This window comes from Mesocricetus auratus, unplaced genomic scaffold (assembly GCF_017639785.1).
Source record: "Mesocricetus auratus isolate SY011 unplaced genomic scaffold, BCM_Maur_2.0 Super-Scaffold_100003, whole genome shotgun sequence".
In the NCBI taxonomy this organism is placed as follows: domain Eukaryota; kingdom Metazoa; phylum Chordata; class Mammalia; order Rodentia; family Cricetidae; genus Mesocricetus; species Mesocricetus auratus.
The window spans coordinates 118,710,358-118,737,525 of record NW_024429188.1 but is presented as its reverse complement, the minus strand read 5'-3'; the positions used below and the strand labels follow the sequence as shown (position 1 = coordinate 118,737,525).

The window sequence follows — 27,168 nt, the reverse complement described above, 5'->3', positions numbered from 1 at the left end:
GCACGGGGCGGACGTGGGGCGGGGATGCAGCCAACAAGAAGGCGGGCAGCAGCGGTTCATTCGCGTGGAGGCGCGCGGCGCGCAGCGGACGCCAGGGGAGCTCTGAGGCATCTGGCTCTAGAGCGGAGGGCTGGGCGCCACCCCGCGGTTGCAGGGACAGCAGGTGAGGACTCTGTGGCCAGCTCCATGCCGGATAGTAGTCGGAGAGTGGGTACGCTGCTCGCGATCTGGGAAAGGTCTGAAAAGCAGGCAGAGAGGCCGAGGCCAGGTGCAGTTTGGATGTGGACTCAGGTCCCAGGCATCGCGTTAGTGTCTAGAGGTACCAAGGCCAGGTGCAATTTGGGTGTGGATTGAGGTCCCAGGCATCGCGTTAGTGTCCAGATGTACCAAGGCCAGGTGCAGTTTGGGTGTGGATTGAGGTCCTAGGCATCGCGTTAGTGTCCAGAGGTACCAAGGCCAGGTGCAGTTTGGGTGTGGACTCAGGTTCCAGGCATCGCGTTAGTGTCCAGAGGTACCACAAACTTATGTTTGTGCTCAGAAATCTGTGAGCTCGAGGCCATGGGGGTCCCTGAAAGAGGTACTGGTATCTGAGCGTTTGGCAGGAGATGGGTACAGTGTGGGTACTCATAACTGGTCATTACACGCCTATCTGGGGTGGGGCGAGGTCTTTTGAGACTGGTATCTTTTTTGGGATAAGGTTGAGTGGCAACTTAGAAGGACACTTTTCAGTCAATGGTAAGGGTGGATATGAGTCCACCCTCATATGAATCCATATGAGATGAGTTCCCCGATAGTTTGGGCACAGGGAGCCGACTCCGGGGCTGTGGCAGGGGTATAGCCAGATAGATTTGCAGCCTGGATATTGGGTCCTGTCTCAGGTTAGTTCTGAGTATGACGGTCATTGCCAGTCAGAACATAAGCATCAACGTTCCCAGATTCCGGGCTAGAAAAAGTGGGTGAAATCCACCCAGTCTCTTGCAGTTCCAATGAGTCTGACCAAGGTGAAAGTTCAGGAAATCTATGTTCTCCCTTGTCACACCTGGATTTGCCTTACGGGCACTGGTTTTACTTCAGGGATTTTCTGCTTCCTTCCCTCCTGGCGCCCCCTGGCTACACAAGTCTAGAAACGCTCTTCAGGATCCTAGTATAGCTGGAAGGCTTGGGCCTATAGTTCCCTATGGGAGGGTCTGATGGTGGGGGTGGAAGAGGTGGGCGGGGTGTGACTAACATCGAAGAATCTACTCCAAATAAGGGAAAATATGAAAGAGCTGGATTTGGGCTTCCTGGAGCTGCCCATTTGGATCGTTGAGATGGAGCGACATCTGGTGGTGGTACTGTGTCCACTGTAAGACCAAGAACTCTCCACCCCTCCCCCATTCCTCTTTTCCCCTAAATAGCCAAATCATAGGGCTGGAAGCTGGGACACCCAAATTCTGTGTGATCCGTCACTATGATTCCTTCTTCCTTGTCCTCTGAAAATTAATGAACTCAGGTGATCCAGACAAATGGCACACAGTGGAAAATCAGTTATTGATTCAATTCCATACATGGGGATTTACTCTCCAGTAGGTCAGGGGAATCAGAAAGATAAGTCTAATGATGTTTTGAATGACATCCCTGAAAATTTCCATTTGGGTTACCCCCTCACAGTTCTGCCATCCTGTCCCCCAACTCTCCCCTTGGCTTACTTGGTACAGGTATATATGAAAACAGAAGAGGAGAGAATATACAGGTGACTGGAGGTGGGATAGGGGAGTTCCATACTGAGAATGTTGTTTGACTGGTGAGATTATAGAGAGTCCCAAGATGAACATGCTGAGGCAGAGGTGGTGCCCATTGTGATCATAGCCTTACCATAGCCCCACCACAGGCAATGCAGACACCCCAGGCCATAGGAGAGCCAACCATATTTGGGCATGCCATGTTGGCCAACCCAAGGCCTCCTTCAGCCACGGGTCTTTCAGAAGATTAATCATTGCTACAATTTGAGAAGTAGTGATAAAGGCCTGCTTTTCTGGAAAAACATAGAGAAGGGAACATTCTGGAGAGGCTTGAAGTACAGAAAATGTAGATGGAAGAAGTCTACCATGGGAAAGGTAAGTGAATTCCCTTATCTGGAAGGTGGTAGTGAGTGTCCCCTACAGTTTCTTGCCTCTGTGCCTTTGCTCATCTCTGCCTCAGTACAGCATTCTCATCATTATCCCTAGAATTATCTATCATAAAATTAACTTTTAGTGAATAGCTTCATACCCACTCAGGGAACACAACCCAGGCTCCTTAGCAAGCCTTGGTGCCTGGTGATTGTTTTTCAGCAATCTGGCACCCCATCCCTGATCCTCTATCTTGGGGATACTCTGCCAGACAAGGACTCTACTCCAGAACTCTTCAGGGCCCCAGGTGGATGGAAGTGTGAGTCAGGCAGGCACAAGGTGTACCCATCTATACGCTATATCCCAAGGCAGGCGCCCTCTGATTATGCCCACTGGCATGCCCTGGGGCCTTTGGAAGGCTTCTTGGTCCTGGAGTGCTGGCAGCCTCCCTGGCCCAGTTGCTTGCCCCATTTCCTACCAGATGGAGCTAGGAGGCAGGCCAGGGCCACGGAGACTTCGAAGACCAGAGAAGATGGGTGGGGTGGGCCAGGAGTCTGGGGGTGGCTACTTAGGTGATGAGAGTCCTGAATCGCAGCTGTTTCTTGGCACTAGCGCGCACAAAGGGCTCGCAGCAGTACCAGGCTCTCTAGAAGGGTTCGCTCTCAGGATTGGACTCTTCGCATTGCTGTGGACCAGACTGCAGCTGAGGACCCTCAGCTCTGGAAGATGGGGAAAATGAAGATAGAGGAGGAGGGTGCAGGATTGGGGCAGAGTCCAAGTGATTGAGGGACCTTATTTGCTCCATCCTCTGAAGGGATCTTGGGGAAAGAAAGTCCCTTGTAAGGGTGTGCCGGCTGGAATTGAGCAATCCTGTGCCAGAATTGCTCAGACTTTCCAAGTTCTGGCGTCCGTTTCTAGTAGTATTGTAAGCATATGTTGCCGGACCTCCTCGTGCTCTTTGGGGCTCAGTGACCCTCCCTGAAGCAAAACTTGGTCGTCTTGGGTGGAGGCAGGGGAGGGGTGCTTTGTGGGGCATTCCAACGGGCGGGGCGAGCACGTCCCAGAAGCCCCACCCGGAGGCTCCGCCCCAAGGAAAACTTGCCTCTGGCTCCACCTTTGCTCACATTTAAAGGGCTCGCTCTTTCCCCCAGCGCAACCTCTGTTCTGTGCATCCTCTCTCGATCGCGGAAGTGCCTTCGGCTTTAATTAAAGGGCCGTCCCCTCGCTGAGGCTGCAGCACCGCCCCTCTGCTCCTCGCGCCTCAAAATGAGTAGTTCCCATTCCCGCTCTGGTCAGAGCGCGGCGGGCGCGGCTCAAGGAGGCGGTTCCGATACGCGGGACGCCGAGATGCCGGCTACCGAAAAAGACCTAGCAGAGGACGCACCATGGAAGAAGATCCAGCAGAACACATTCACCCGCTGGTGCAATGAGCACCTTAAGTGCGTGAGCAAGCGCATCGCCAATCTGCAGACGGACCTGAGCGATGGGTTGCGGCTCATTGCCCTTCTTGAGGTACTCAGCCAGAAGAAGATGCACCGCAAGCACAACCAACGACCCACTTTCCGCCAGATGCAGCTCGAAAATGTGTCGGTGGCGCTTGAGTTCCTGGACCGTGAGAGCATCAAGCTTGTGTCCATAGGTGAGGGCGTGGGCCACACTGGGGCACGGTACGGCGCGGGCGGGGTCATCGCAATTCTCCCCCTATTCCCCCACTAGAGGCTCCCTCCGGCTCCCCTCCCTAGCTACCGCACAACCAAGAGTACCCATAGGCCTCTCAGCCATCTAGCTCTGAGAGTCCTCGAGAACAAAGGCACGCAGGCTGGCCTGAGGAGCATGCGAACCGCTAAGCGCCCCCGCCCGCTACGCCCTCCTGGCCTGCTCCCAGACTGAGCTCACATCCTCTGTAGGCCGCGCCTCCAACGCTGCACCCGTGGTGGGACAGGCACAGACTAGGTTTCTGTGCGAGAGCCGCACCCCATCCTTGGGCAGTGGGATGTCCAGGCTCTCCCCTTACAGCAGCAATTATGAAAGGACCCTTCTAGCCTTAGGTGCCTCTAAAGTGGAGGGTGAAGCTTGTGGCTCCTATTATGTAGGGCACCCTTAATTTCTTGCCCTGGAAATGTTCCTCTGTTGGAGGTGGTTCAATCCCCAGTTTATATCTTTTCTGGCAAACTGGTGGTAGGACAGAGATGTATTGAAGGCAAAACTACACCCCAGGTGTGTTGGGTGTGGTTGACTGAAGGCACCTGGGCATCTGACTGTAGTGTGCTTGGTTGCCAGCTTTACTGTATATTGTGAACCAAAACTCTTACTTCCATGTAGACGTTATTTTTCTGCATCTAGAATGCAGATATTGGTTGAAATATGCTCCAGTATGCACTGGGTTTCCTGCCAGCTCAGTGTCCATTTCATTGAACTGGAGAGTTTGGTATTGGTATTGCCTTTTGAAGGCTCCCATGCCTTTCTCAAAGTAGGGGCTGCTCATGGACAGACACCAGAATTAGTAACTTGGGAATGTAGAACAGGAGAGAAGGAGAATAGACCTTTTCTCCATAATAGAAAGAGCTTTCTGTTATACTTATGACTTTGGGATGGTATATGCTAAATCAGTGAGGGACCTGGTCCCTCAGAGAGCAGGGACCTGGTCCCTCAGAGAGCAGGTTTTAAGTGCTGAGTACTTTCTTTGGAATGCCCTTAGAGGCATTCCAGTGGATGTATGGAGGCCCACCCCTAGTCCCAGCCTCAGTATAGCCAGCTGAGTCATTTCTGAGTCTTGGGGGGGGGGGGGTCAACCGGATGTGGGGAGGCAGGCCACACCCCAGCTCTTTGGGGGGTTCTCCCCGCCTTCCTTCTCCCCCTCCTCCTTGTGAGTTGGCTGGAGCAGGCCTAGTTCCCAGAGCTTTGCCATATAAGGCAAAAAAATGTTGGAAAGCAGCAGTGATTAGGAGAGGGAGGGGGACGGCTGGGGGTAGGGGGTGGGATGGGGCGGGGCCACCTAACCAGGCAGCCTCCCAACCCTGGGCCCTGGTCCCGTCCTCCTCTTGGAAGGGGGACATAGCTAGCATAGCCAGCCCAATTGGACCAGCTGTACCTTTCCGGGATGGTGGGTCTGTCTTGGCTCCTCTCCTTGGAAGCCACTAAAGATTTATGATTTCCTTGGGGGTTCTTGTGCTGGCCTGTGACTTGGGGTAGAGTCATTGTGTCCTTGATCTTCTTTGAACTTCCTTCTCTCATCCTCTCACCATTTTGGGACAATAAAAACATCCACAAGAGGCCAGGACCAACCTGTTTGGGAAAGGAAAGATCACTCTGCTTTGAGAGACTTAAGTGGTAGTCCTCCATGTGCTGTCCCACTGTACTGGGATGCTACCTGCTCTAGATGGCCCTCACAATGGTGGTGTTCTAGTTTTCATGACCCACCCCCTTTGACTCACTAGATAAACATTCTCTGATTACAGGTAAGGCCTGTAGGGTTTCCAAAGATGAGCTATAGAAAACCCTACCCACCAAAACCAACCACCCTTGAGGAGGTTAAGATCTAGAGGTGGCCTTGGGTGGGGATCAGAGGGGTTGTCATGGTAATGGGTGTTCAGGGTGCCCGCCCTAACCACTTCCCTTGTGGTAAGCCTGGTGGCTGCCCAAGACCTAGCCCGTTAGGTGGCAAGTAGGCTGAGTGGTATATAATAGCTAAGCCGGTTATGCTGAAGCAGCAGGAGTTGAGGACCTCACCCAAGGCCTCTACAAAACTGGGACTCCCAGGTGAGGCAGGCTAAGTCAGCCCCTCCCTACTCTTCCTCCTCCTTCAACTTGGCAATGGGGGCTGTTATCCCAGAAGTTCCCTATAGGCCTCAATGGCTCAGGACCAAATGTAGTTCCTTTGACTTATAGCCCCTCCCCCAAGCCAGTCCTCTTTTGTACCACCTCCTGAGTCCTAGCTTGGGGGGGGGGTAAGGAAGTAGCAAAGGGTGTGGCTCACACCCCTTCACAAGAGGATCCTTGCCAACACCTCTACTTCCCCTGCCTCATCCCCCACCCTGGAGCAGTGGTTGTATTTCCTAACAGCTGTTTGCCAACCTAGCCTTCCTCTTTGGTCCCAGCCCAGCTTGAAGTCAGGGGCCCTGTTTCTAGGCCAGTTAGGGCTGGGCCACTTGCCTCCGTTTCCATATATCCCAAGACGTAGGGGGCAGCAGCTGCAAAGCAGCTGCAAAGCATTCATGTCACTTGCTCTCACCCTCCTTTTGGGACTTGGGGTTTTTGGCAATATCCCTTTATTGCATTGTATTGTCATCATGTGTCTTTGGATCTCTTCTTCCCTCCACAAAGTCCCCTTTATCACTAGATATTTCCTTGCACCCCTTTCTAGAGGCCCTGGGCAGAGGGTACCTGATCCACTTTCCAGCCTTAGCTGGGAGGAACCTCTGTCACCTAATTAACTTGCTGTGCTTGTCTGCCCAGGTCCCTCCCCATTGGCCTTGGTGAGGGAAATTCCTAACTGCCCAGTGTTGCCACCCCTCTTCCCACAGATAGCAAGGCCATTGTGGATGGAAATCTGAAGCTGATCTTAGGCCTCATCTGGACCCTGATCCTGCACTACTCTATCTCGATGCCCATGTGGGATGAAGAGGAGGATGAGGAGGCCAAGAAGCAAACACCCAAACAGAGGCTCCTAGGCTGGATTCAGAACAAGCTGCCACAGCTGCCCATTACCAACTTCAGTCGGGACTGGCAGAGTGGACGGGCCCTGGGTGCTCTTGTTGATAGCTGTGCCCCAGGTAAGGGGCACAGACATGAGAGATCTTGGGCTAGGGCTGTCTGGTCAACCTAGAAGGTGGTCCTATAGACCCCAGACTCATAACATGGCCTTTTCTGTGTTGTAGGTCTGTGTCCTGACTGGGACTCCTGGGATGCTAGTAAGCCTGTGAACAATGCACGAGAAGCCATGCAACAGGCTGATGACTGGCTAGGCATTCCTCAGGTATGCTTCCTCACTGGCCCCAGCAGCTAAGGGGTGCTTAGTCATGGTGAGGAGAGGCCCAATGGCTCTTGTCTTCTTTCTGTGACAGGTGATCACCCCAGAGGAAATTGTGGATCCCAATGTAGATGAACATTCTGTCATGACCTACCTGTCTCAGTTCCCCAAGGCCAAGCTGAAACCCGGGGCTCCTCTTCGGCCCAAACTGAACCCAAAGAAAGCCAGGGCCTATGGGCCAGGTGAGGGGGCCTGGTCAGTGACATTTCATGCGATTAAACACTTAAATCTGACCCATAGGATAGTATTGTCTCTCAACTTGGATCCTAAGAGGTTTGTGGTCATGGCAGCTGGGCAATGAAATAATCATTCTTGAGGGGGATGAATGGATCAAGGTTGGTCAGAAATGGTACCTTGACAAGGGAATGCTAATAAGTTTCATAAGTGATACTGGCTTGTAGGAAGTTTCTTGATGGAAGGAAGACCTACTATGCTGCTTTTCTGTAATTGGAGATGAAGCAGTCAGGATCATGCAAGTGCAAGGGTTTGGGAAACCAGTGTAGCAAATCAGACTGTTCCAGAGAATACACATGGGCCTGTCCTGGTGGCAAGAGCACACACAGTTGGGCTCTGAGGCCGCCTCAATATACTGGATTTACATTGAACAAAACTGCCTGATTGGATTGTGCCTGGCTTGGGGAGAGGCACTGAACATGCAGAAGGGTAGGGTCTCTAATGCTGTGTCCCTGTTACTGTTTTAGTGTCTGGGAACCGGGGAATAGAGATAAGGGTGTGACCTTACCAACTGATCCATGGCTTATTCACCCTTTCCTCACAGGCATTGAGCCTACAGGCAATATGGTGAAGAAGAGAGCAGAATTCACTGTGGAGACTCGAAGTGCTGGTCAGGGAGAGGTTCTGGTGTATGTGGAAGACCCAGCTGGACATCAGGAAGAGGTAGGGTTATCCTTTGGCAGGTCAGGATCCTTCTGTGTCACCTTTTAGAAGGGCTGCTCATAACACTCATTGGCTCCTCCCCACTACAGGCAAAAGTGACTGCCAATAATGACAAGAACCGTACCTTCTCTGTTTGGTATGTTCCTGAAGTGACGGGAACTCATAAGGTGAGTCTTTGGCTGAGAAGGAGGCTGGTAGCCATGGGTAGTTGGCAGAGGGCCCTTTACCTCACCCTCACAGCTTGCCCCTCCTGGGAACAGGTGACTGTGCTCTTTGCTGGCCAACATATTGCCAAGAGCCCCTTTGAGGTATATGTGGACAAGTCACAAGGTGATGCCAGCAAAGTGACTGCTCAGGGCCCTGGTCTGGAGCCCAGCGGCAATATTGCCAACAAGACTACCTACTTTGAGATCTTCACTGCAGGTAAGTGGAGGCAACTGAGACCTAGCCAGCAATGAGGGAGAGCTGTGCTGGAGTCCCAGAACTGAGTCGGTGCCTTGGGACAGGAGCTGGAACCGGCGAGGTAGAAGTCATCATCCAGGACCCTACAGGACAGAAAGGCACAGTGGAGCCTCAGCTGGAGGCCAGGGGTGACAGCACCTATCGCTGTAGCTACCAGCCCACCATGGAGGGTGTCCACACAGTGCATGTCACTTTTGCCGGTGTTCCCATCCCTCGCAGCCCCTACACTGTCACTGTTGGCCAAGGTAGGCCTGGCTGTGGATGTTCCTCTACTGTGGTGCTGTGATCTGGGCCTCCCAGGGGAGGAGTAGGCCACTGGGGCTATCCCAGTGAAGCCCTTGTTTGGGAGCCCCAGTCTCTGAGCTTCTACTGCTGGGCAAACACTATCTTTCCTTTCCCACACTGGGGCCCTTCTTGCTCCTCTTCTTTTTCTTGCCCCTCTCGTCTCTCCTTTCCATGCTTTTACCTTCGGAAGAATTCGCTCCAGCTGTCTAGAAACCTGCTGCTCTCTGCTCTGCCTACGGGTTCAACGGTACTTGGATCCATCTTTCTCTTGGTGGGGAGGGATGGGTGGAGGTATTGGGGCTGGTATCAAAACAGTTGGGAGAAAGCCTGCCATGTCCCTACTTGGGGTGCAGGTTTTGGTTCTTTCTTGCATGTGCCTTATCAGCCTATCGGGCTAAACTCTGAGGAGCCCTCTAATCCTGATGGCTTGACCCTGTGTGTAGCAAGGGAAGGGACAACCAGACCCAGTTTCCAGCAACTCAGCTGGCCTATTTGCCCCACAGCCTGTAACCCAGCTGCCTGCCGGGCTGTTGGTAGAGGCCTCCAGCCTAAAGGTGTGCGAGTGAAGGAGACAGCCGACTTCAAGGTGTACACAAAGGGCGCTGGCAGTGGGGAGCTAAAGGTCACTGTGAAGGGCCCCAGTAAGTTTGTCTGGTGGGGTGGTGGGCAATGGACCTCAGGTCATAGTTAGATAGGCCTGAGTTCTTCCTTGTCTTTGCAGAGGGCGAGGAGCGTGTAAAGCAGAAGGATCTAGGGGATGGCGTGTATGGCTTTGAATATTATCCTACAATACCTGGTACATACACTGTCACTATCACATGGGGTGGCCAGAACATTGGCCGCAGGTGAGCTCCCTCCACTACTCATCATTTCTGAGCCCTCCCATCTCCCTACCTGGTGAGGGACCAGTGGCATCTTTCTGCCTTGTCCACAGCTGTTGGGCACAGGGCAGTGCCTCTTGGTGCTTACCTATGTGGTGTTCTTGCTTGCAGTCCCTTTGAGGTGAAGGTGGGCACTGAGTGTGGCAACCAGAAGGTGCGGGCCTGGGGCCCTGGACTGGAGGGCGGCGTTGTTGGCAAGTCAGCAGACTTTGTGGTAGAGGCCATTGGTGATGATGTGGGCACCTTGGGTAAGTTGGAAGCTTCCGAGTGGGCACCTGAAGCAGAGGGTGACAAGGGCAGCCTACCCCAAGGCTCCAGGCACCAATAGGACTGATGGCTGTTGTCAGGTTTCTCCGTGGAAGGCCCATCACAGGCCAAAATCGAATGTGACGACAAGGGTGATGGCTCCTGTGATGTACGCTATTGGCCCCAGGAGGCTGGCGAGTATGCTGTTCATGTGCTGTGTAACAGTGAGGACATCCGTCTCAGTCCTTTCATGGCTGACATCCGTGAGGCACCCCAGGATTTTTTCCCAGACAGGGTAAAGGGCACACAACACTGACCTGAGCCTTGGCCTTCTACTTTTGCTTAAGAAGACTTTTAGGGATGGGCATTATCCCATTTTGTCAGTGAGATTTGGGTCAAGAGCTTAGACACTGGCTAGTATTCCTAGAACCATGTCCTGTCACTCTATGTGTTGCTTACTGCTCTGCCTGACTTTGGTGACCTTGCCTTGTTCTGAGATTGGATTGTTTCTTACCAGGTGAAGGCACGTGGGCCTGGATTGGAGAAGACTGGAGTGGCTGTCAACAAGCCAGCAGAGTTCATAGTTGATGCCAAGCATGCTGGGAAGGCCCCTCTCCGAGTTCAAGTCCAGGTAGGATGCCTACCCATGTTGGGGCAAGACTGGTAGGCCTTTAGCCCTGGATACTCACCAGCAGGTTGCTTGCTTTTGCCTTCCCTACAGGACAATGAGGGCTGCCCCGTGGAGGCAACAGTCAAGGACAATGGCAACGGCACATATAGCTGCTCTTATGTGCCCAGAAAGCCAGTGAAACACACAGCCATGGTTTCTTGGGGAGGTGTCAGCATCCCCAACAGTCCCTTCAGGGTAAGCCAGCCCATTTTCCCGGAACCCCTTTGTTTCTATAGCAGTTTTTAACTAGATCAAGCTTGCATACCAGTATAGTTTTCCCATTTTCTTTTTTTTTTGTTTTTTCGAGACAGGGTTTCTCTGTGGCTTTGGAGGCTGCCCTGGAACTAGCTCTTGTAGACTATGCTGGTCTCAAACTCACAGAGATCCTCCTGCCTCTGCCTCCCGAGTGCTGGGATTAAAGGCGTGCGCCACCAACGCCCGGCTAGTTTTCCCAATTTCAGTGGACATGACTTTTAGTATATTTACAGGGTAGTTGGCAGATATCACCACCTCTAGTTTAGAACATTTTCATTATCCCCAAAGAAACTTCCATTTCTTTAGTTCTTGGCAACAACTGATCTATGGATTTGCCTTTTCTGGGCCTTTCATATAGATGCAATTATATATACATTATAATTATATATATTATACACAAACACAATGTAACTTTTTTGATGTGTGTGTGTGTGTGTGTGCGCGCGTTTTCTTTTTGAGACAAGATCTCACCATGAAGACCAAGCAGGCCTAGAACTCACTCTGTAGACCAGGCTGGGTTTGAATTCACAGAGATCAAGTTCTGGGATTATTGGCGTGTACTACCATGTTTGCTCTGTGACTTTTTTGTTTGGTTTCTTTCACTGAGTGTCATGGGAAGTTTTTTCTACAATGTAGCATGTCAGTGCTTCATACCTTTGTATGCCTGAATACTTTTTATATTACATTGTATAGATGGAAAACACTATTTAGTAGATATGTATTATTTTGGGCTATGTGAATAGCTTTGGTAGGAACATTTGGATAAGTGTTTGTGTGAATCTAGGTGTTCATTTCTCTAGGAGTAGAATCACAGTATCATACAGTTACATCTGTTTGAGGAACTTCCAGTTGTCCTAAGGTAGCAGCAATATTTGGCTTGTCACCAGTAGTAGTTAAGGGAGCCTCTCATCTCTCCTGCCATAGAGTTGTCATGTTTTTTCACTTGCCCCTGTACCTTACAGGTGAATGTGGGAGCTGGCAGCCACCCAAACAAAGTCAAGGTGTATGGTCCAGGAGTAGCTAAGACTGGACTCAAGGCGCATGAACCCACCTACTTTACTGTGGATTGTACAGAGGCTGGCCAGGGTAAGACCTAGCCTTGAATGGGAGGACAGGTGGGTAGGCTGTCTCCACGAAGTCCTAGCCTCTTCTTACCCCACTTCTTAATCACAGGAGATGTTAGCATTGGTATCAAGTGTGCCCCTGGAGTGGTGGGTCCCACTGAGGCTGATATTGACTTTGATATCATCCGCAATGACAATGACACCTTCACTGTAAAATATACACCTCGTGGGGCTGGCAGCTATACCATAATGGTCCTTTTTGCTGACCAGGTAGGTGTTAACTGCTCTCAGTCCCTAGACTGCTAAGTGTTGGGGTGTTGCTGTCCTCAGCTGTTTTCCTTCCATCACTTGCAGGCCACACCTACTAGCCCCATCAGAGTCAAAGTGGAGCCTTCTCATGATGCCAGCAAGGTGAAGGCTGAGGGTCCTGGCCTAAGTCGCACTGGTAAGGATGACTATTCTGCAGAAGGTAGAGTAGAACCAAGGGTAGGGAACTCAAGAGTAGAATGCCTCAATTTTGTTATGTCTCCTCAGGTGTTGAGCTTGGCAAACCCACCCATTTCACGGTCAATGCTAAAACTGCTGGGAAAGGCAAGCTGGATGTCCAGTTCTCAGGACTAGCTAAGGGAGATGCAGTGAGAGATGTGGACATCATTGACCACCATGATAATACCTACACAGTCAAGTATACTCCTGTACAGCAGGTAGCTATCTTCACTTGCTGCAGCCATACCTTTCCTTATATGGTGGACTAGTAGGCTGCTGAAAGGAGTTTATAATTTCTCACTTGGGAAGGGGACTGAGGAACAAAGCTAGTGTCTTTCTTACACTTGCTCAAACTGGGCAACTGTAGGCCAAAGACACTGGAGTACTGATTAGTGACCCCTGCCCTTCTGTACCTATTTCAGGGCCCAGTAGGTATCAATGTCACTTATGGAGGAGATCACATCCCCAAGAGTCCATTTTCAGTGGGAGTATCTCCAAGCCTGGACCTCAGCAAGATCAAGGTGTCTGGCCTTGGTGACAGTAAGTAGTCAGCTATACTTGCCATTGACATTGAGGACCACTCAGCCTCACCCAGCTGAGTCTTGCTTGGGGATGCATAAGTGAATGATGGTTGATGTTTTTTTCTCTACTTCCATCATTGCAACAGAAGTGGATGTTGGCAAAGATCAGGAGTTCACAGTGAAGTCAAAGGGTGCAGGTGGTCAAGGCAAAGTAGCATCCAAGATTGTGAGTCCCTCAGGTGCAGCAGTGCCCTGCAAGGTGGAGCCAGGCCTAGGAACTGACAACAGTGTGATACGCTTTGTGCCCCGAGAAGAGGGGCCCTATGAGGTGGAGGTGACCTATGATGGTGTGCCTGTGCCTGGCAGTCCCTTTCCACTGGAAGCTGTGGCTCCCACCAAACCTAGCAAGGTAATTGGGTTTGGAAATCTATAAGGGGAAAGCCTTCCTTCCTTCCTTCCTTCCTTCCTTCCTTCCTTCCTTCCTTCCTTCCTTCTATCCTTGGGGGAAGAGGGTTTCAAGACAAGGTTTATCTGTTTAACAGCCCTGGCTGTTCTGGAACTGGCTCTGTAGACCAGGCTGGCCTCGAACTCACAAAGGTCCGCCTGCCTCTGCCTCCCGAGTAGTACTTGGATTAAAGACGTGTGCTACCACACCCAGCTCCAGCTCCCTTCTTCCTTTCTTTCTTTCTTTTTTTTTTTTTTGGTTTTACAAGACAAGGTTTCTCTGTATTGTTTTGGAGGCTGTCAGTCCAGCCTGGCCTCGAACTCACAGAGATCCGCCTGCCTCTGCCTCCCGAGTGCTGGGATTAAAGGCATGCACCACCACCCCCTGGCCCATCTTCCTTTCTGAAGGCAACCTATTTTCTCCAGATTTGTCCTGACCCTTTGTCATTTCTGTCTCTGAGTGAGGAGGAAAGCTGGGGCAAAACAAGGCAGATGAAAGGTTGGTCTGGTAGCTGCTTCTGACCTCCTCTTTCCTTCAGGTGAAGGCATTTGGACCAGGGCTACAAGGGGGCAATGCAGGTTCTCCTGCTCGCTTCACCATCGATACAAAGGGAGCAGGCACTGGTGGACTGGGCCTGACAGTAGAAGGCCCCTGCGAAGCACAGCTTGAGTGTCTGGACAATGGGGATGGCACATGCTCTGTGTCTTATGTGCCCACTGAGCCTGGGGACTACAACATCAACATCCTTTTTGCTGACACCCACATCCCTGGATCCCCATTCAAGGCCCATGTGGTTCCTTGTTTTGATGCATCTAAGGTGAAGTGCTCAGGTCCTGGGCTGGAGCGGGCTACTGCTGGTGAGGTAGGGCAGTTCCAAGTGGACTGCTCAAGTGCTGGCAGTGCTGAGTTGACTATTGAGATCTGCTCTGAGGCGGGACTGCCAGCTGAAGTATATATTCAGGACCATGGTGATGGCACACACACCATTACTTACATTCCTCTCTGTCCTGGGGCTTACACTGTTACAATCAAGTACGGTGGCCAGCCTGTGCCAAACTTCCCCAGCAAGTTGCAGGTGGAGCCTGCTGTGGACACCTCAGGAGTACAGTGCTATGGACCTGGGATTGAGGGTCAAGGTAAGGAGGCCTGCTGTAGGGGAGTAGCAGTTATGGGGTACAAAGAGTCCTACAGCCACAGCCTCTTCACTGTGGCCTTTTCTAGGTGTCTTCCGAGAAGCAACCACTGAGTTTAGTGTGGATGCCCGGGCTCTTACACAGACTGGAGGGCCACATGTCAAAGCTCGTGTGGCCAACCCCTCAGGCAACCTGACAGAAACCTATGTGCAGGACTGTGGTGATGGAACATACAAAGTAGAGTATACTCCATATGAGGAAGGTATGAATGTGCTGGGGGTGGTACCTTGGACTGGGCAGGTAGTAAGTGTAGAAAGCCCAGTTCTTCCTGATCTTCCCTGCCTTCCAGGAGTACACTCTGTGGATGTAACTTATGATGGCAGCCCTGTGCCCAGCAGCCCCTTCAAGGTGCCTGTAACAGAGGGATGTGACCCCTCCCGTGTGCGTGTCCATGGGCCAGGCATCCAAAGTGGTACTACCAACAAACCCAACAAGTTCACAGTAGAGACTAGGTGAGTGAGACACTGAAGATGCAAGGGCAGCCAATGGGCTTTGGAACTCCAGGTAATGACAGACTGTCTGTTTGGAACAGGGGAGCTGGCACAGGTGGCCTGGGCTTGGCTGTTGAGGGTCCCTCCGAGGCCAAGATGTCTTGTATGGATAATAAAGATGGCAGCTGCTCGGTAGAATACATTCCCTATGAAGCTGGCACCTATAGCCTTAATGTCACTTACGGTGGTCACCAAGTGCCAGGTAAGGGGATGATGATGAAGATGGAAGTACGACTGTTTGCTAATATCCACAGTCTCTTATATAGCTACCATTCTTTTGTCTCAACCCTCAGGTAGTCCTTTCAAGGTCCCTGTGCATGATGTGACAGATGCATCTAAAGTCAAGTGTTCTGGGCCTGGCCTAAGCCCAGGCATGGTCCGTGCCAACCTTCCTCAGTCCTTTCAGGTGGACACAAGCAAAGCTGGAGTTGCCCCACTGCAAGTCAAAGTGCAGGGGCCTAAAGGTAAGAGTTCACATACCTGGGAACATGTGCAAGCTAGGGCAGGTGGTAAAAGGGCTTCAGGTAACCACAGAAACAGAACTGTAGAGAAGGAATAAGGGACAGGAACTGGCCACTGAATAAATGTGGCGAGAGAGGGCCTAAGGAGGCATATATACATTCCTGAAATTGGGTAGTTAAGGACATGACATAGTCTGGGCTTTGGGCCCAGTCTTAGTCCTCCAGTGAGATGGGGTTGGGAGTGGGTACAAGGAGCCAACCTAAGGTTCTGTCCTTGGGACTGGGGCTAGGCCTGGTGGAGCCAGTGGATGTAGTGGACAATGCCGATGGTACTCAGACTGTCAACTATGTGCCCAGCCGAGAGGGGTCCTATAGCATTTCTGTGCTATATGGGGAAGAAGAGGTGCCACGGAGGTAAGAAGCAGGGTTTACTGTGCATGCTGGGGGCAGGCTGGGTACTGAAACTTTTATGATGGCTCATTAACACCCTGATCCCTCAGCCCCTTCAAGGTTAAGGTCCTGCCTACACATGATGCCAGTAAGGTAAAGGCCAGTGGACCTGGATTGAACACCACTGGTGTGCCTGCCAGCCTGCCTGTGGAGTTCACTATTGATGCTAAGGATGCTGGGGAGGGCCTGTTGGCTGTCCAGATTACGGTGAGCTTGCTGGCTTCCTGGACTGTACTGCAACTCCAGGCATAGGGAGGAGAGGCGAGGAACAAGACCTGGGCAGATGGAGTATAGGGCTGTAGGTGAGCAGGTGGTCTAGTCTAGACAACTGGTCTGCTTGGAGGTGTACTTGTAAGGGAAGGGCCTCTGCTTCTGGTTTGCTAATGTAACTACATTCAGATGTGTAGCAGTTTTCTCCAAGTTGAAAGGAGCAAACTATCTCAAATATACATTCATTGCTATTGAGCATGGTGCCAAAGCCTATATAGTGCTTCAACTTCCTCACATGTAATATTTTCACAGTATAGGTATAATGTTATAACATTGACATCTTTCATGGAAGCACGTAGTGCCCCTATGACAGGCCCAGGACTGAGGCTGGGCACCAAGCTACTCTTTTGTCATATCAGGGAATGTTGTATGTTTGGGAGGGGGCTTCCATTCTGGACTCTGCCATAGATAGGCAGCCACACGGGCCATGGGGTTAGAGTGTCCAGAAACTATCCCTGTTATAGCAGTATTTGGTGTTTCTATGGAAGGCTGGCTTGGACCAACCTCTTCCCCTGTGCTTTGCTACACAGGACCCTGAAGGCAAGCCCAAGAAAACACACATCCAAGACAACCATGATGGCACTTACACAGTTGCTTATGTGCCAGATGTGACAGGCCGGTACACAATCCTCATCAAATATGGTGGTGATGAGATACCCTTCTCCCCATACCGTGTCCGGGCTGTGCCCACTGGGGATGCCAGCAAGTGCACAGTCACAGGTGAGCCAGCCCACTATCGGCCACCGTGGCACTAGGCACGGGGCTTGGGTGTGCCTGTGTGCAAGGGCTCGCTGCTTGGGGCGGCGTGTGGGAGTGGGGGCTGCCCCCTTGAGTGACTCACCTGACCTTTCTCCTTGCTCTCTGCCCTCTCACCTCAGTGTCAATCGGAGGTCACGGGCTAGGTAAGCTGCTTGCTGGGGCCACTCCCAATGCCCCTGCTGCCCAGAGAGGCAGTTTCCTTTCCTCTTCATTGCTAATTCATTCCCAGGACAGTTCCAGCTGCAGCTCTAGGCAAGGACAGAGTGGGGGAGGCTGTGCAGACAAGGCCATGGGCTGGAGGGTTAGGGCCCAGGGAGGTTTCTGGAGCTAAGCATGAGTGCTCTGGTTCTGCCCTCTCTGGGCCTCCACTTTCTCATCTGAGAACTCGGGTTGCAGCTGAGAGCTTTGGGGTGAAGTGTATCCTAGGAGGCACCCCACTGGGGACTTTGGGGTCTGGGGATCTTGGTACCCCTGGGGATGGGCAGCAGGTGCTTCCTTCTCACAAGGGCTCCTGTGTGGGCTCAGGGGACAAGGTGGTTTCCTCTACCCAGTGGGAGTCTCTAGCCCTCATCAGATCCACAGACTTCCATCCCTGCCTCCCAGGGGCATCTGCGTCCTGGGCTGAGGGAGGTGCATGAGTGGGTGGGGCTGGCTGGTGGTGCAGTGTCAACTGCTTGGGTGGCCAGCATGGCGGGGCCTGGCCCAGCCTCAGAGCCCCAAAGTGCATTCCTGCGACCCATCTCCTTTCCTTCTCTTCTCCTATACCCTCAGCAGTGACGTTAATTAGACAGTCCCTATCAGGCAGGTTTGTCTGCCCCAAGACAGACACACCCCAGGGATACTGATAAGGTTACAATTACTTACAGGTTTCTGAAGGCTGTAGGCCTGGAACTTGGGTAGGTGGCCAAGGACAGGATTATTCAATAGCTAGGTTTTTGTGGCAGAGCTTAGATTGCTTTGTAGCACAGTCCATGGAATTGGAGATGACATGTGTGTGCACAGGAGAGGGGAGGGAGAATAGGCTAGGGGCTTGGAGTGGCCTCAGTTTCTCTGACCAGTATGTGTGGAATAGAGGCAGGGAGCCCAGTAAGGGAAGTTAAATCACCTTTGGGCAAGCCAGAAGGTTGACTTGTGCCAGGTCAGTAGCCTTTGGGACATTAAGCAGTAAGTAGCCTGATTAACAAGGTACATTTTGAGGATGCTATGGGTAAGACCTGGTGATCACCTAGAGCCTGGATACAAAAATGAGGAATTAAGTAGCTGTCAGGAGAGGGCCCAAATTATTAGCTAGATGATACAAGGCAGGCATGCAGGAAGTGTATAAGGCAACATGGGTAGCAGGCAGCAAGGGCTATAGCTAAAGATGATGAATCTCATGTTGCCAGTGTGAGACTAAGGTCAATAGGGGGACTTGGTGGCAGGCTGGTAAAAGGGTGATCCTTAAACTTGGTCTCTAAGTAGGTTTGGTGCTCCTAGCTGCTTTACTTGTGGGAGGCTGGGCTGCAGGGGTGCTCTTGCTGCCAGGCCTTACAACCCACAGCTCCCAAGCCTCTACAGCTGAGCCCCAGATCATAACGTCACTGTCCTTTCCCTTTCCTTGGGCACTATGGGGCCCTAGAGGCTGCTCAGATGCTTTACACTTGCAACCCTTCGTGGTGGCTTGGGTCTTCTATTCTCTGTTCCTTGGATGCTGCCACTGCTTTACCAAGCCTATTGTGATGCATTGCATGGGTGCTGACTGCTGCCTCCCTGCTGCTTGCTCTTGTCTGTGCCGGACTGTGCTGGGCTGCTTCTCACTGCAAGCTTCTGGTTGAGCAAGCGTTCTCAGTCATCAGGAAACTCCAGTTTCACCTTCAGGCCTGGGGGATAGGGAGGAAAGTGTCACACTCCCCACACTGCAGCAGGCCTCCGCCTCACTGCGTCCACACATAGCACTGGGGCCCAGGGCCAGGCCACAGGGGCGCAGGTAGCCATGGGCCTAGCCAGAGTGCTGGTATTTGTCAGCATAGGCCATGGTACCAGGTGAGGCAGAGTTGGCAAAGGAGGTGGCAGTAAATGCTTGTGCTGGGATGGGATGGTCCCTTACTTTTCCTCCCAGGTACCTCAGTGCCATCTGTTGGGCCTCTCTCATAAAGAGGCTTGAGGTGGTCAGGAGAATCCTTCCTGCCTTCTGAGAAACCACTCACCATCCTAGCTTGGGGTATGGGTTGGGCTAGAGGTTGGGGCTGGCTGTGCTTGATTGTAGCAGTAAGAGAGCTGAATGGGGGTGGCAGGCTGATGGGAGTAGCCCCAATTGCCAGGCTCACCTGCTGGCTCCCCGCTGGGGATCCACTCTGCCCTCCCAGGTGCTGGCATTGGCCCCACCATCCAGATTGGGGAGGAGACAGTGATTACTGTGGACACGAAAGCAGCAGGCAAAGGCAAGGTGACTTGCACTGTGTGCACACCTGATGGCTCAGAGGTAGATGTGGACGTGGTGGAGAATGAGGATGGCACCTTTGACATCTTCTACACAGCCCCCCAGCCGGGCAAATATGTCATCTGTGTGCGCTTCGGTGGCGAGCATGTGCCCAACAGCCCCTTCCAAGTTACCGTGAGAAGGGGCCAAGGACGGGTGGGCAGGGAGATCTGGGAAAGTCCTAGTCTGTCCTTCCAGGCCCCTCTATGACAAAAGTTTCCAGCTCTTCCACTTTTCCCTGCAGGCTTTGGCTGGGGACCAACCCACAGTGCAGACCCCACTACGACCTCAGCAGTTGGCTCCACAGTATACCTATCCTCAGGGTAGCCAGCAAACGTGGGTAAGGCCTAGCCTGGTCTATTATTTAATTTTCCTGACCCATAGGGACACTTGGAGCTGGCCATCTTGGTGTCTCATGTGGCCCTGTTCTACCATTTGTACAGAGAAACCTCAGATCTTCTTGTAGTCCCTCACCTGATTCTCTTTCTCTACCGCAGGTTCCAGAGAGGCCCATGGTGGGCGTTAATGGGCTGGATGTGACCAGCCTGAGGCCTTTTGATCTTGTCATTCCCTTTACCATCAAGAAGGGAGAGATCACCGGTGAGTGAGGGCTGGGAAGGGACTTGGAAACCAGTGATGCTAGGTGTGCCAATTATCTGTCCTGACCTCAAAACCACTGTCTTGTAGGGGAAGTTCGAATGCCCTCAGGCAAGGTGGCCCAACCTTCTATCACTGACAATAAGGATGGCACTGTTACTGTGCGTTACTCACCAAGTGAAGCTGGCCTGCATGAAATGGACATCCGCTATGACAATATGCACATCCCAGGTGGGCTCACTGCCTTTTGCCCACCCCATCCCAGGCCCCTATTGCTACCATCTTAGAAAGAACAGGCTGGAATGGGGCTATAGGTCAGTTGGTAAATTGATTGCTTAGCATGCACGAGGCTCAGAAAAACTAGGTATCATGGCATATGCCTATAATCCTAGCACTGGGGGTAGAGGCAGGAGGATCAGGAGTTCAAGGTCATCCTCAGCTTCATAGTGAGCTCAAAGCCATTCAGAGATACATGAGACCCTTTTTCAAAAAAGAAAAACAAAAGACTAGTGCGTGAATGAGGCTGGTATTCCATATGGCTTCTATTCCTGCCTCAGGAAGCCCTCTGCAGTTTTATGTGGATTATGTTAACTGTGGTCACGTCACTGCCTACGGTCCTGGCCTTAGCCATGGAGTGGTCAACAAACCTGCCACCTTCACTGTCAACACCAAGGATGCAGGAGAGGGTAAGGAGAAGCTCTAGGCTTGACCTGCACAAGTTGTCCTCCCTTGGCTGATGGCTGGTATGGGAGATGATCCTGAATGAAGTTCTCTACCTTGTCTTCCTGCCTCTGCTGAGCCATCAAGTCAACTCTTCCATGAAGGCCCAGCAATGCACCCCTGGGCACAGTTCCCACTCTTACCTGTGATGCTTTTTCAGGAGGCTTGTCTCTGGCCATCGAGGGTCCATCTAAAGCAGAAATCAGCTGCACTGACAACCAGGATGGAACATGCAGTGTTTCTTATCTGCCTGTGTTGCCTGGTGACTATAGCATCCTAGTCAAGTACAATGACCAGCACATCCCAGGCAGCCCCTTCACTGCCAGAGTCACAGGTGGGGAGCATCAGGAATAATGATAGGAACAGGAGGCAGCATGGGCACAGTCTCTTGGGACTGGATCCATAGTGACTGATGGCTTACACTCTTACCAGGTGACGATTCCATGCGTATGTCCCACCTAAAGGTGGGTTCTGCTGCTGATATCCCCATCAATATCTCAGAAACAGACCTCAGTCTACTCACAGCCACTGTGGTGCCACCCTCAGGCCGGGAGGAGCCCTGTTTGCTGAAGCGGTTGCGCAATGGCCACGTGGGTAAGAAGTTAAAAGGTGGCAAACATTTCTGGGAAGGAGGGAGAGCCAGATGTGGGGAGGTGGAGGCAGAAGAAATCAGGGGAATAATCAGTTTTTGACTACATAGTAAGTTAAAGCCTTCCTTGCCTGGAGGTGGGCGAAGAGGGAAGGAGGGAGGCCATGGGCTCATACACACCCTGTTGATGGCTCTACCCTATGCCCAGGGATTTCCTTCGTGCCCAAGGAGACAGGGGAGCACCTGGTGCATGTGAAGAAGAATGGCCAGCATGTAGCAAGCAGTCCCATCCCAGTAATGATCAGCCAATCAGAGATTGGTGATGCCAGTCGTGTGAGAGTCTCTGGTCAAGGTCTCCAAGAAGGTCATACTTTTGAGCCTGCAGAGTTTATTATTGACACCAGAGATGCAGGTAGGCAGTGGTGGCCTGCCAGCTGGGGCAATACAGCTTCATTTGGCATTCTGGCTTATAGCTGCTATCTATCCCCCAGGCTATGGTGGGCTCAGTCTGTCCATTGAGGGTCCTAGCAAGGTAGACATCAACACAGAGGACCTGGAGGATGGTACATGCAGGGTCACATACTGTCCCACAGAGCCTGGGAACTACATCATAAACATCAAGTTTGCAGACCAACATGTGCCTGGTGAGTATGGCAGTCACACCCCTGTGGTTTGGCAGCCTTCTTGGACACACCCCAGTGTCCACCTGTAACCTGTGCAGGGTATGGACTGTACTTTTTTCCCTACAGGCAGTCCCTTCTCTGTGAAGGTGATGGGTGAGGGCCGGGTGAAAGAAAGTATTACACGCAGGCGGCGTGCCCCTTCAGTGGCCAATGTTGGCAGTCATTGTGACCTCAGCCTGAAGATTCCTGGTAAGGAAAAAATCAGAAGGGTTCCTAGGGTAACCCTAAGCACAAGTAGAAACAGGGCTCTGCTCAGCAAGCTATCTTCTACTTGTAGAAATTAGTATCCAAGATATGACAGCCCAGGTGACCAGCCCATCAGGCAAGACCCATGAGGCAGAGATCGTAGAAGGAGAGAACCATACTTACTGTATCCGATTTGTGCCTGCTGAAATGGGAATGCACACAGTCAGCGTCAAGTACAAGGGCCAGCATGTGCCCGGGAGCCCCTTCCAGTTCACTGTGGGGCCTCTGGGGGAAGGGGGTGCCCACAAAGTTCGTGCTGGAGGCCCTGGCCTAGAGAGGGCTGAAGCTGGAGTGCCAGGTAGGTGTGCTTGTCTTATTCTTACTATCCTGGGTAGGCCTAGATGGGTGTTTAGAGGAGGTAGCCAGCAGTCATGTTGATCATGGCTTTGTTTGGAGTTGCCTGGGAGTGGGGAACCAGTTCTCTGCTCCATGAGCACACACTGTTTTCCCACAGCGGAGTTCAGCATTTGGACCAGGGAAGCTGGTGCTGGAGGCCTGGCCATTGCTGTTGAGGGCCCCAGCAAGGCTGAGATATCTTTTGAGGACCGCAAGGATGGCTCCTGTGGTGTGGCCTACGTAGTTCAGGAGCCAGGTACTGGGAATTGGCTGGGGCAGGAAGCGGTAGGGCCTGAATGTGGGTGTTTTGACCCCAGGTGTTACATAGTCTTCACTTGGCTCTTATTCTTCATCTTGAGGTTCCAGGGACACCCAAGCTGGCTGTGGAAGGCGATAGACCTTTCCTAGGCTAGCTCTTAGAGATATGTGGCATCCCTAACACAACCTATGTTCTCTTCCTGTCCAGGTGACTATGAAGTCTCAGTCAAGTTTAACGAGGAGCACATACCTGATAGCCCCTTCGTGGTGCCTGTGGCTTCTCCGTCTAGTGACGCCCGCCGCCTTACTGTTTCTAGTCTTCAGGTGAGGCACTGAGAGAAACTGCCCACCTGGGGCTCCTGGGCCCGGCCAGACCAGAGTCACCATGGCCAAGCGGGCCTCAGCTCTCAGCTAAGTGGCCCACCCAGAAACAACTCTGGGTGCTAGGTTTCTGCTCTGGCCGGGTACAGCCCACGCTTGGGGTTGGCAGGAAGTGCCCTGCCCACCGTGTGGCGTTTTTCTCGTGTCTCAGGTCTAAAGGCTTTGAACAGAAGCCTGTGCCCATTGAGCACCAGGGCTAAGGTTTAAAGAGGGACAGCCTGCTAGAGCTGAGTGCTACCTACAGGGTGGGACCACCTTCCCTTTCTGCTGCCTGGGTGTATGATTGTGGAGCACACATTTAGGGGATAGGAGGTTGGGGGTGTGCCTGTGGCTTGCTGCCCTCACAGATCAATGGCTCTCCCTCTTTAAACCATGTTGGACACCAGATGGGTAAGTGACCCTGTGGGTCTCCTACTCTTCCATTTTCCTTGGCTCTAGCCATCCTGTCTAACCACATCTGCTGTGCTTCTAGGAGTCAGGGTTAAAGGTCAACCAGCCAGCCTCTTTTGCAGTCAGTCTGAATGGAGCCAAGGGGGCAATTGATGCCAAGGTGCACAGCCCCTCAGGAGCTCTGGAGGAGTGCTATGTCACAGAGATTGACCAAGGTGAGGCTCTATCCCTGTCTAGCCACAGCCATCTGCCCTATTAGAGTAGAACCAGGCTTAAGTGTATACATGGAAAGTAATGGTTCTGTAAGCAGTCAAAATTGGGCTCTTCAGCTTTCCAGATTGATAAGCATTCATGAAGATATGGCTCTCCAGCATGGCCACTAGAAAGAAAGCCTTAGAAGTGCCATATATGAAAGCAATAAAGACAGAAACACAGAGAGCAAGAGAGACAGAGACAGATAGTCTATCTCTATGGCTAGAGGAATAGCAGTTTTATTGACGCACACTAGTTTTCCCCTTCCCGAAGGTCCATGACCTGAATCAGATTCCTTGCTAAGCCTGCTGCTACTCTGTAGATAGCATGGTATTAACAGTACACTGTTTAAGGAGGCAGCAATGTGGGCATTTTGCTTGTCAGTCCAAAGGACTCACCAGTAGACTTCTTAGGTATCTGTAGCCTTAGTCCTCGGGATGTATGTGTTGTTGGGGTGGGTACCCAGCACAATTCTGGAAGCAGAGGGGTCTCCATGGAGCAGTTGGGTCCTGCTGGTGGCAAGAGAAATGAAAGGGATGGTTAGTACTAAGGCTATTCCTTTAGATATCATTTGCTTGTTAAATACTCAAAAGTACCCTAGACCCATAACATGTCCTTCTGCATCTCAGATAAGTATGCTGTGCGTTTCATTCCACGAGAGAATGGCATCTACTTGATTGATGTTAAGTTCAATGGTACTCATATCCCTGGAAGTCCCTTCAAGATCCGAGTTGGGGAACCTGGGCATGGAGGGGACCCAGGCTTGGTGTCCGCCTATGGAGCAGGCCTGGAAGGTGGTGTCACAGGTAGGTTCATGGGTACATCTCTGAGTGTGGATGCAGTTGGTGGGACCCTGCATCTAAGCTCGTAGCAACAGAAGGCATGTGGAAGTATCAAGGCTGTGCTGGGTGGCTGAAGACAGGAAAGCTAGTGACGTAGACTCTGCCTGACCTTCCATGCTCCCAGGAAGCCCAGCTGAGTTTATCGTGAACACAAGCAATGCGGGAGCTGGTGCCCTTTCCGTTACCATTGACGGCCCCTCCAAGGTGAAGATGGATTGCCAGGAGTGCCCCGAGGGCTACCGTGTCACCTATACCCCCATGGCACCTGGCAGCTACCTCATCTCCATCAAGTATGGTGGGCCCTATCACATTGGGGGAAGCCCCTTCAAAGCCAAGGTCACAGGTAAGCCTCAGGCTAAGCTGTTGGTGCCCGTTCAATGCCTTGATACTGCAGCCACTTCTCAGTCTCACCTATTCTGTCCTGCAGGTCCCCGTCTTGTTAGTAACCACAGCCTCCATGAGACATCATCTGTATTTGTGGACTCCCTGACAAAAGTTGCCACTGTTCCCCAACTTGCAACCTCAGGCCCAAGTCCTGCTGATGTCAGCAAGGTAGTAGCCAAAGGCCTGGGGCTGAGCAAGGCTTATGTAGGCCAGAAGAGCAGCTTCACAGTAGACTGCAGCAAAGCAGGTAAGTATCCCTGTTTCTAGCCCTGGAAGTACAAAGTCAGAAATAACAAGATGGCCAACATGTGGAAAGTTCAGGAACTGCCTTTAGGAGTGTGGTTGTTGCTTTTGGGGCTACTATATATTTCAGCTTCCTGTAAAGGTAGCTCAGCGATTAAGAGCACTGGTTGCTCTTCCAGAGAACCTGGTTTTTTTGTTGTTTTGTTTGTTTGTTTGTTTTGTTTTGTTTTTGAGACAGGGTTTCTCTGTATTGTTTTGGAGGCTTTTCTGGAACTCTGCTCTGTAGACCAGGCTGGCCTCGAACTCACAGAGATCTGCCTGCCTCTGCCTCCTGAGTACTGGGATTAAAGACAGGCACCACCACTACCTGGCTTATATAGTTTTTCTTTTTCTTTCTTTTTTTTTTGAGGACTCAGGTTCAAGTCCCAGTACCATATGGCAGTTCACAACTATCTATAACTGCAGTCTCAGGGAATCCAATACCCTCACACAGATATACATGTAGGAAAAACATCAGTGCATGTAAAATAAATAAATTGCCAGGTGTTGGTGGCACATACCTTTAATCCCAGCCCCCAGGAGGCAGATTTCTGTGAGTTTGAGGCCAGTCTGGTCTACAGAGCTACTTCCAGGACAGTCAAGGCTAGTACCCAATGAAACCCTGTCTAAAAGACGTGTGTGTGTGTGTGTGTGTGTGTGTGTGTGTGTGTGTGTGTGTGTGTGTGTGTGTGTGTGTGAGAAGAAAATGTCCTGGAGGACCTGGAATTTGTCTTCTGGTGGCCTAGGTGAGGTATGAAAAGCTTGTTGAGAAGGGGCATTGTTCTAAACAGGCAAGGGACAGGATGTGGAATAGGAAGAAGGGCTCAGAGCAATTACAGCTAAAGGAAGGGGTTAAGGCTCGTCACTGAGGCCTATTCCTACCTCAGGTAACAACATGCTGCTGGTGGGGGTGCACGGCCCAAGGACACCCTGTGAAGAGATCCTGGTGAAACACATGGGCAGCCGTCTCTACAGTGTCTCCTACCTGCTCAAGGACAAAGGAGAGTACACACTGGTGGTCAAGTGGGGTGATGAGCATATCCCAGGCAGCCCATACCGCATTATGGTGCCCTGAGCCTGGTGCCTATGCCAGCCAGAATCTCCCATAGCAAAGAGCAACCTCACACCTGTCCCATCCCCAAGAAGTCCATTTTCCTTTCCTGAGCCCTGGGCCCTCCCTCCCCTAGATCACTCTGGCCACTCTGTCACTGCAGTATCCCCTGCCCTGCGCTGTGCTCACCTGCCTCTCTGGGCTTTCACTTGGGTAAAGGGAGCCATTTGGTGGCAGCGCCTGACTCCTTTGGTCTGGGAGGGTGGGAGTCCTATGTACAACCACCTGCTAGTTCTCTTTCCCAGACAAAAGGAATAAAATTTTGCTTCCATTGTCCTGTGAGTGTCTCTGTGAGTGTCTGTAGCTTTCATGGAAGGAGAGATGAAGTCCAAACTGGCAAGAGTACCAACAAAGCATAGGCATACGCTGTGGGATCTCCAGGTAGCACAGTCTGTATTTGCTCTTTGTTTCACAGAGATGGGTATATGGTGCACCTAGAATGGCATAGGATCAAGTAGGCAAAAAGCGGGGCATTAAGATTTATTGCTAGCTAGTTGGTGATCCCTAGCAGTGATGATCAGGTAAATTGTCTTAGAAATAGCATCAAGGCCTAGCCATCTCTCAGATACCATAAACATAGTAATACTAGCTCTTTATTTGTGTTTTTCTTTTGGGTTGGGTTTCTTTGTGTAGCATTGGCTGTCCTGAACACACTCTGTAGACCAGGCTGGCCTCCAACTCGGA

General features: G+C 51.8%; 1 protein-coding gene across 2 annotated transcripts; it reads left to right on the top strand.

Annotated features, from left to right (window-relative positions):
• The first annotated feature begins 57 nt into the window (after positions 1–57).
• Positions 58–26,760, top strand: Flna (filamin A). Of its 2 annotated transcripts, XM_040744788.1 has the most exons (48): positions 58–163; positions 3,242–3,729; positions 6,614–6,862; positions 6,968–7,065; positions 7,154–7,301; positions 7,898–8,016; positions 8,106–8,183; positions 8,277–8,439; positions 8,523–8,723; positions 9,267–9,404; positions 9,485–9,608; positions 9,756–9,892; positions 9,992–10,185; positions 10,408–10,521; positions 10,612–10,755; positions 11,778–11,901; positions 11,989–12,149; positions 12,234–12,324; positions 12,414–12,583; positions 12,788–12,905; positions 13,033–13,295; positions 13,870–14,467; positions 14,553–14,726; positions 14,814–14,976; positions 15,057–15,217; positions 15,309–15,479; positions 15,767–15,890; positions 15,977–16,133; positions 16,727–16,916; positions 17,075–17,098; positions 19,301–19,548; positions 19,658–19,753; positions 19,911–20,013; positions 20,101–20,241; positions 20,568–20,696; positions 20,891–21,064; positions 21,163–21,324; positions 21,528–21,731; positions 21,811–21,963; positions 22,069–22,191; positions 22,280–22,546; positions 22,703–22,840; positions 23,051–23,166; positions 23,696–23,828; positions 24,495–24,671; positions 24,832–25,050; positions 25,135–25,338; positions 26,261–26,760. In XM_040744788.1, the coding sequence occupies exons 2-48, from the start codon at positions 3,357–3,359 to the stop codon at positions 26,446–26,448; spliced, it is 7,944 nt and encodes a 2,647-aa protein (XP_040600722.1). In that variant the 5' UTR covers positions 58–163; positions 3,242–3,356; the 3' UTR covers positions 26,449–26,760. The 2 variants fall into 2 exon arrangements, with proteins under 2 accessions (XP_040600722.1, XP_040600723.1); XM_040744789.1 differs by lacking the exon at positions 17,075–17,098.
• The last annotated feature ends 408 nt before the right edge of the window (positions 26,761–27,168 follow it).

What these genes read in the sequence shown, in the direction of transcription:
- Flna (XM_040744788.1), top strand. Translation starts at nt 3,357, where the DNA reads ATGAGTAGTTCCCATTCCCGCTCTGGTCAGAGCGCGGCGGGCGCGGCT. An exon ending in CAGCAAGTGCACAGTCACAG is followed by an intron (nt 16,917 to 17,074) that starts GTGAGCCAGCCC and finishes CTCTCACCTCAG; the next exon opens with TGTCAATCGGAGGTCACGGG. An exon ending in AGTAGACTGCAGCAAAGCAG is followed by an intron (nt 25,339 to 26,260) that starts GTAAGTATCCCT and finishes TTCCTACCTCAG; the next exon opens with GTAACAACATGCTGCTGGTG.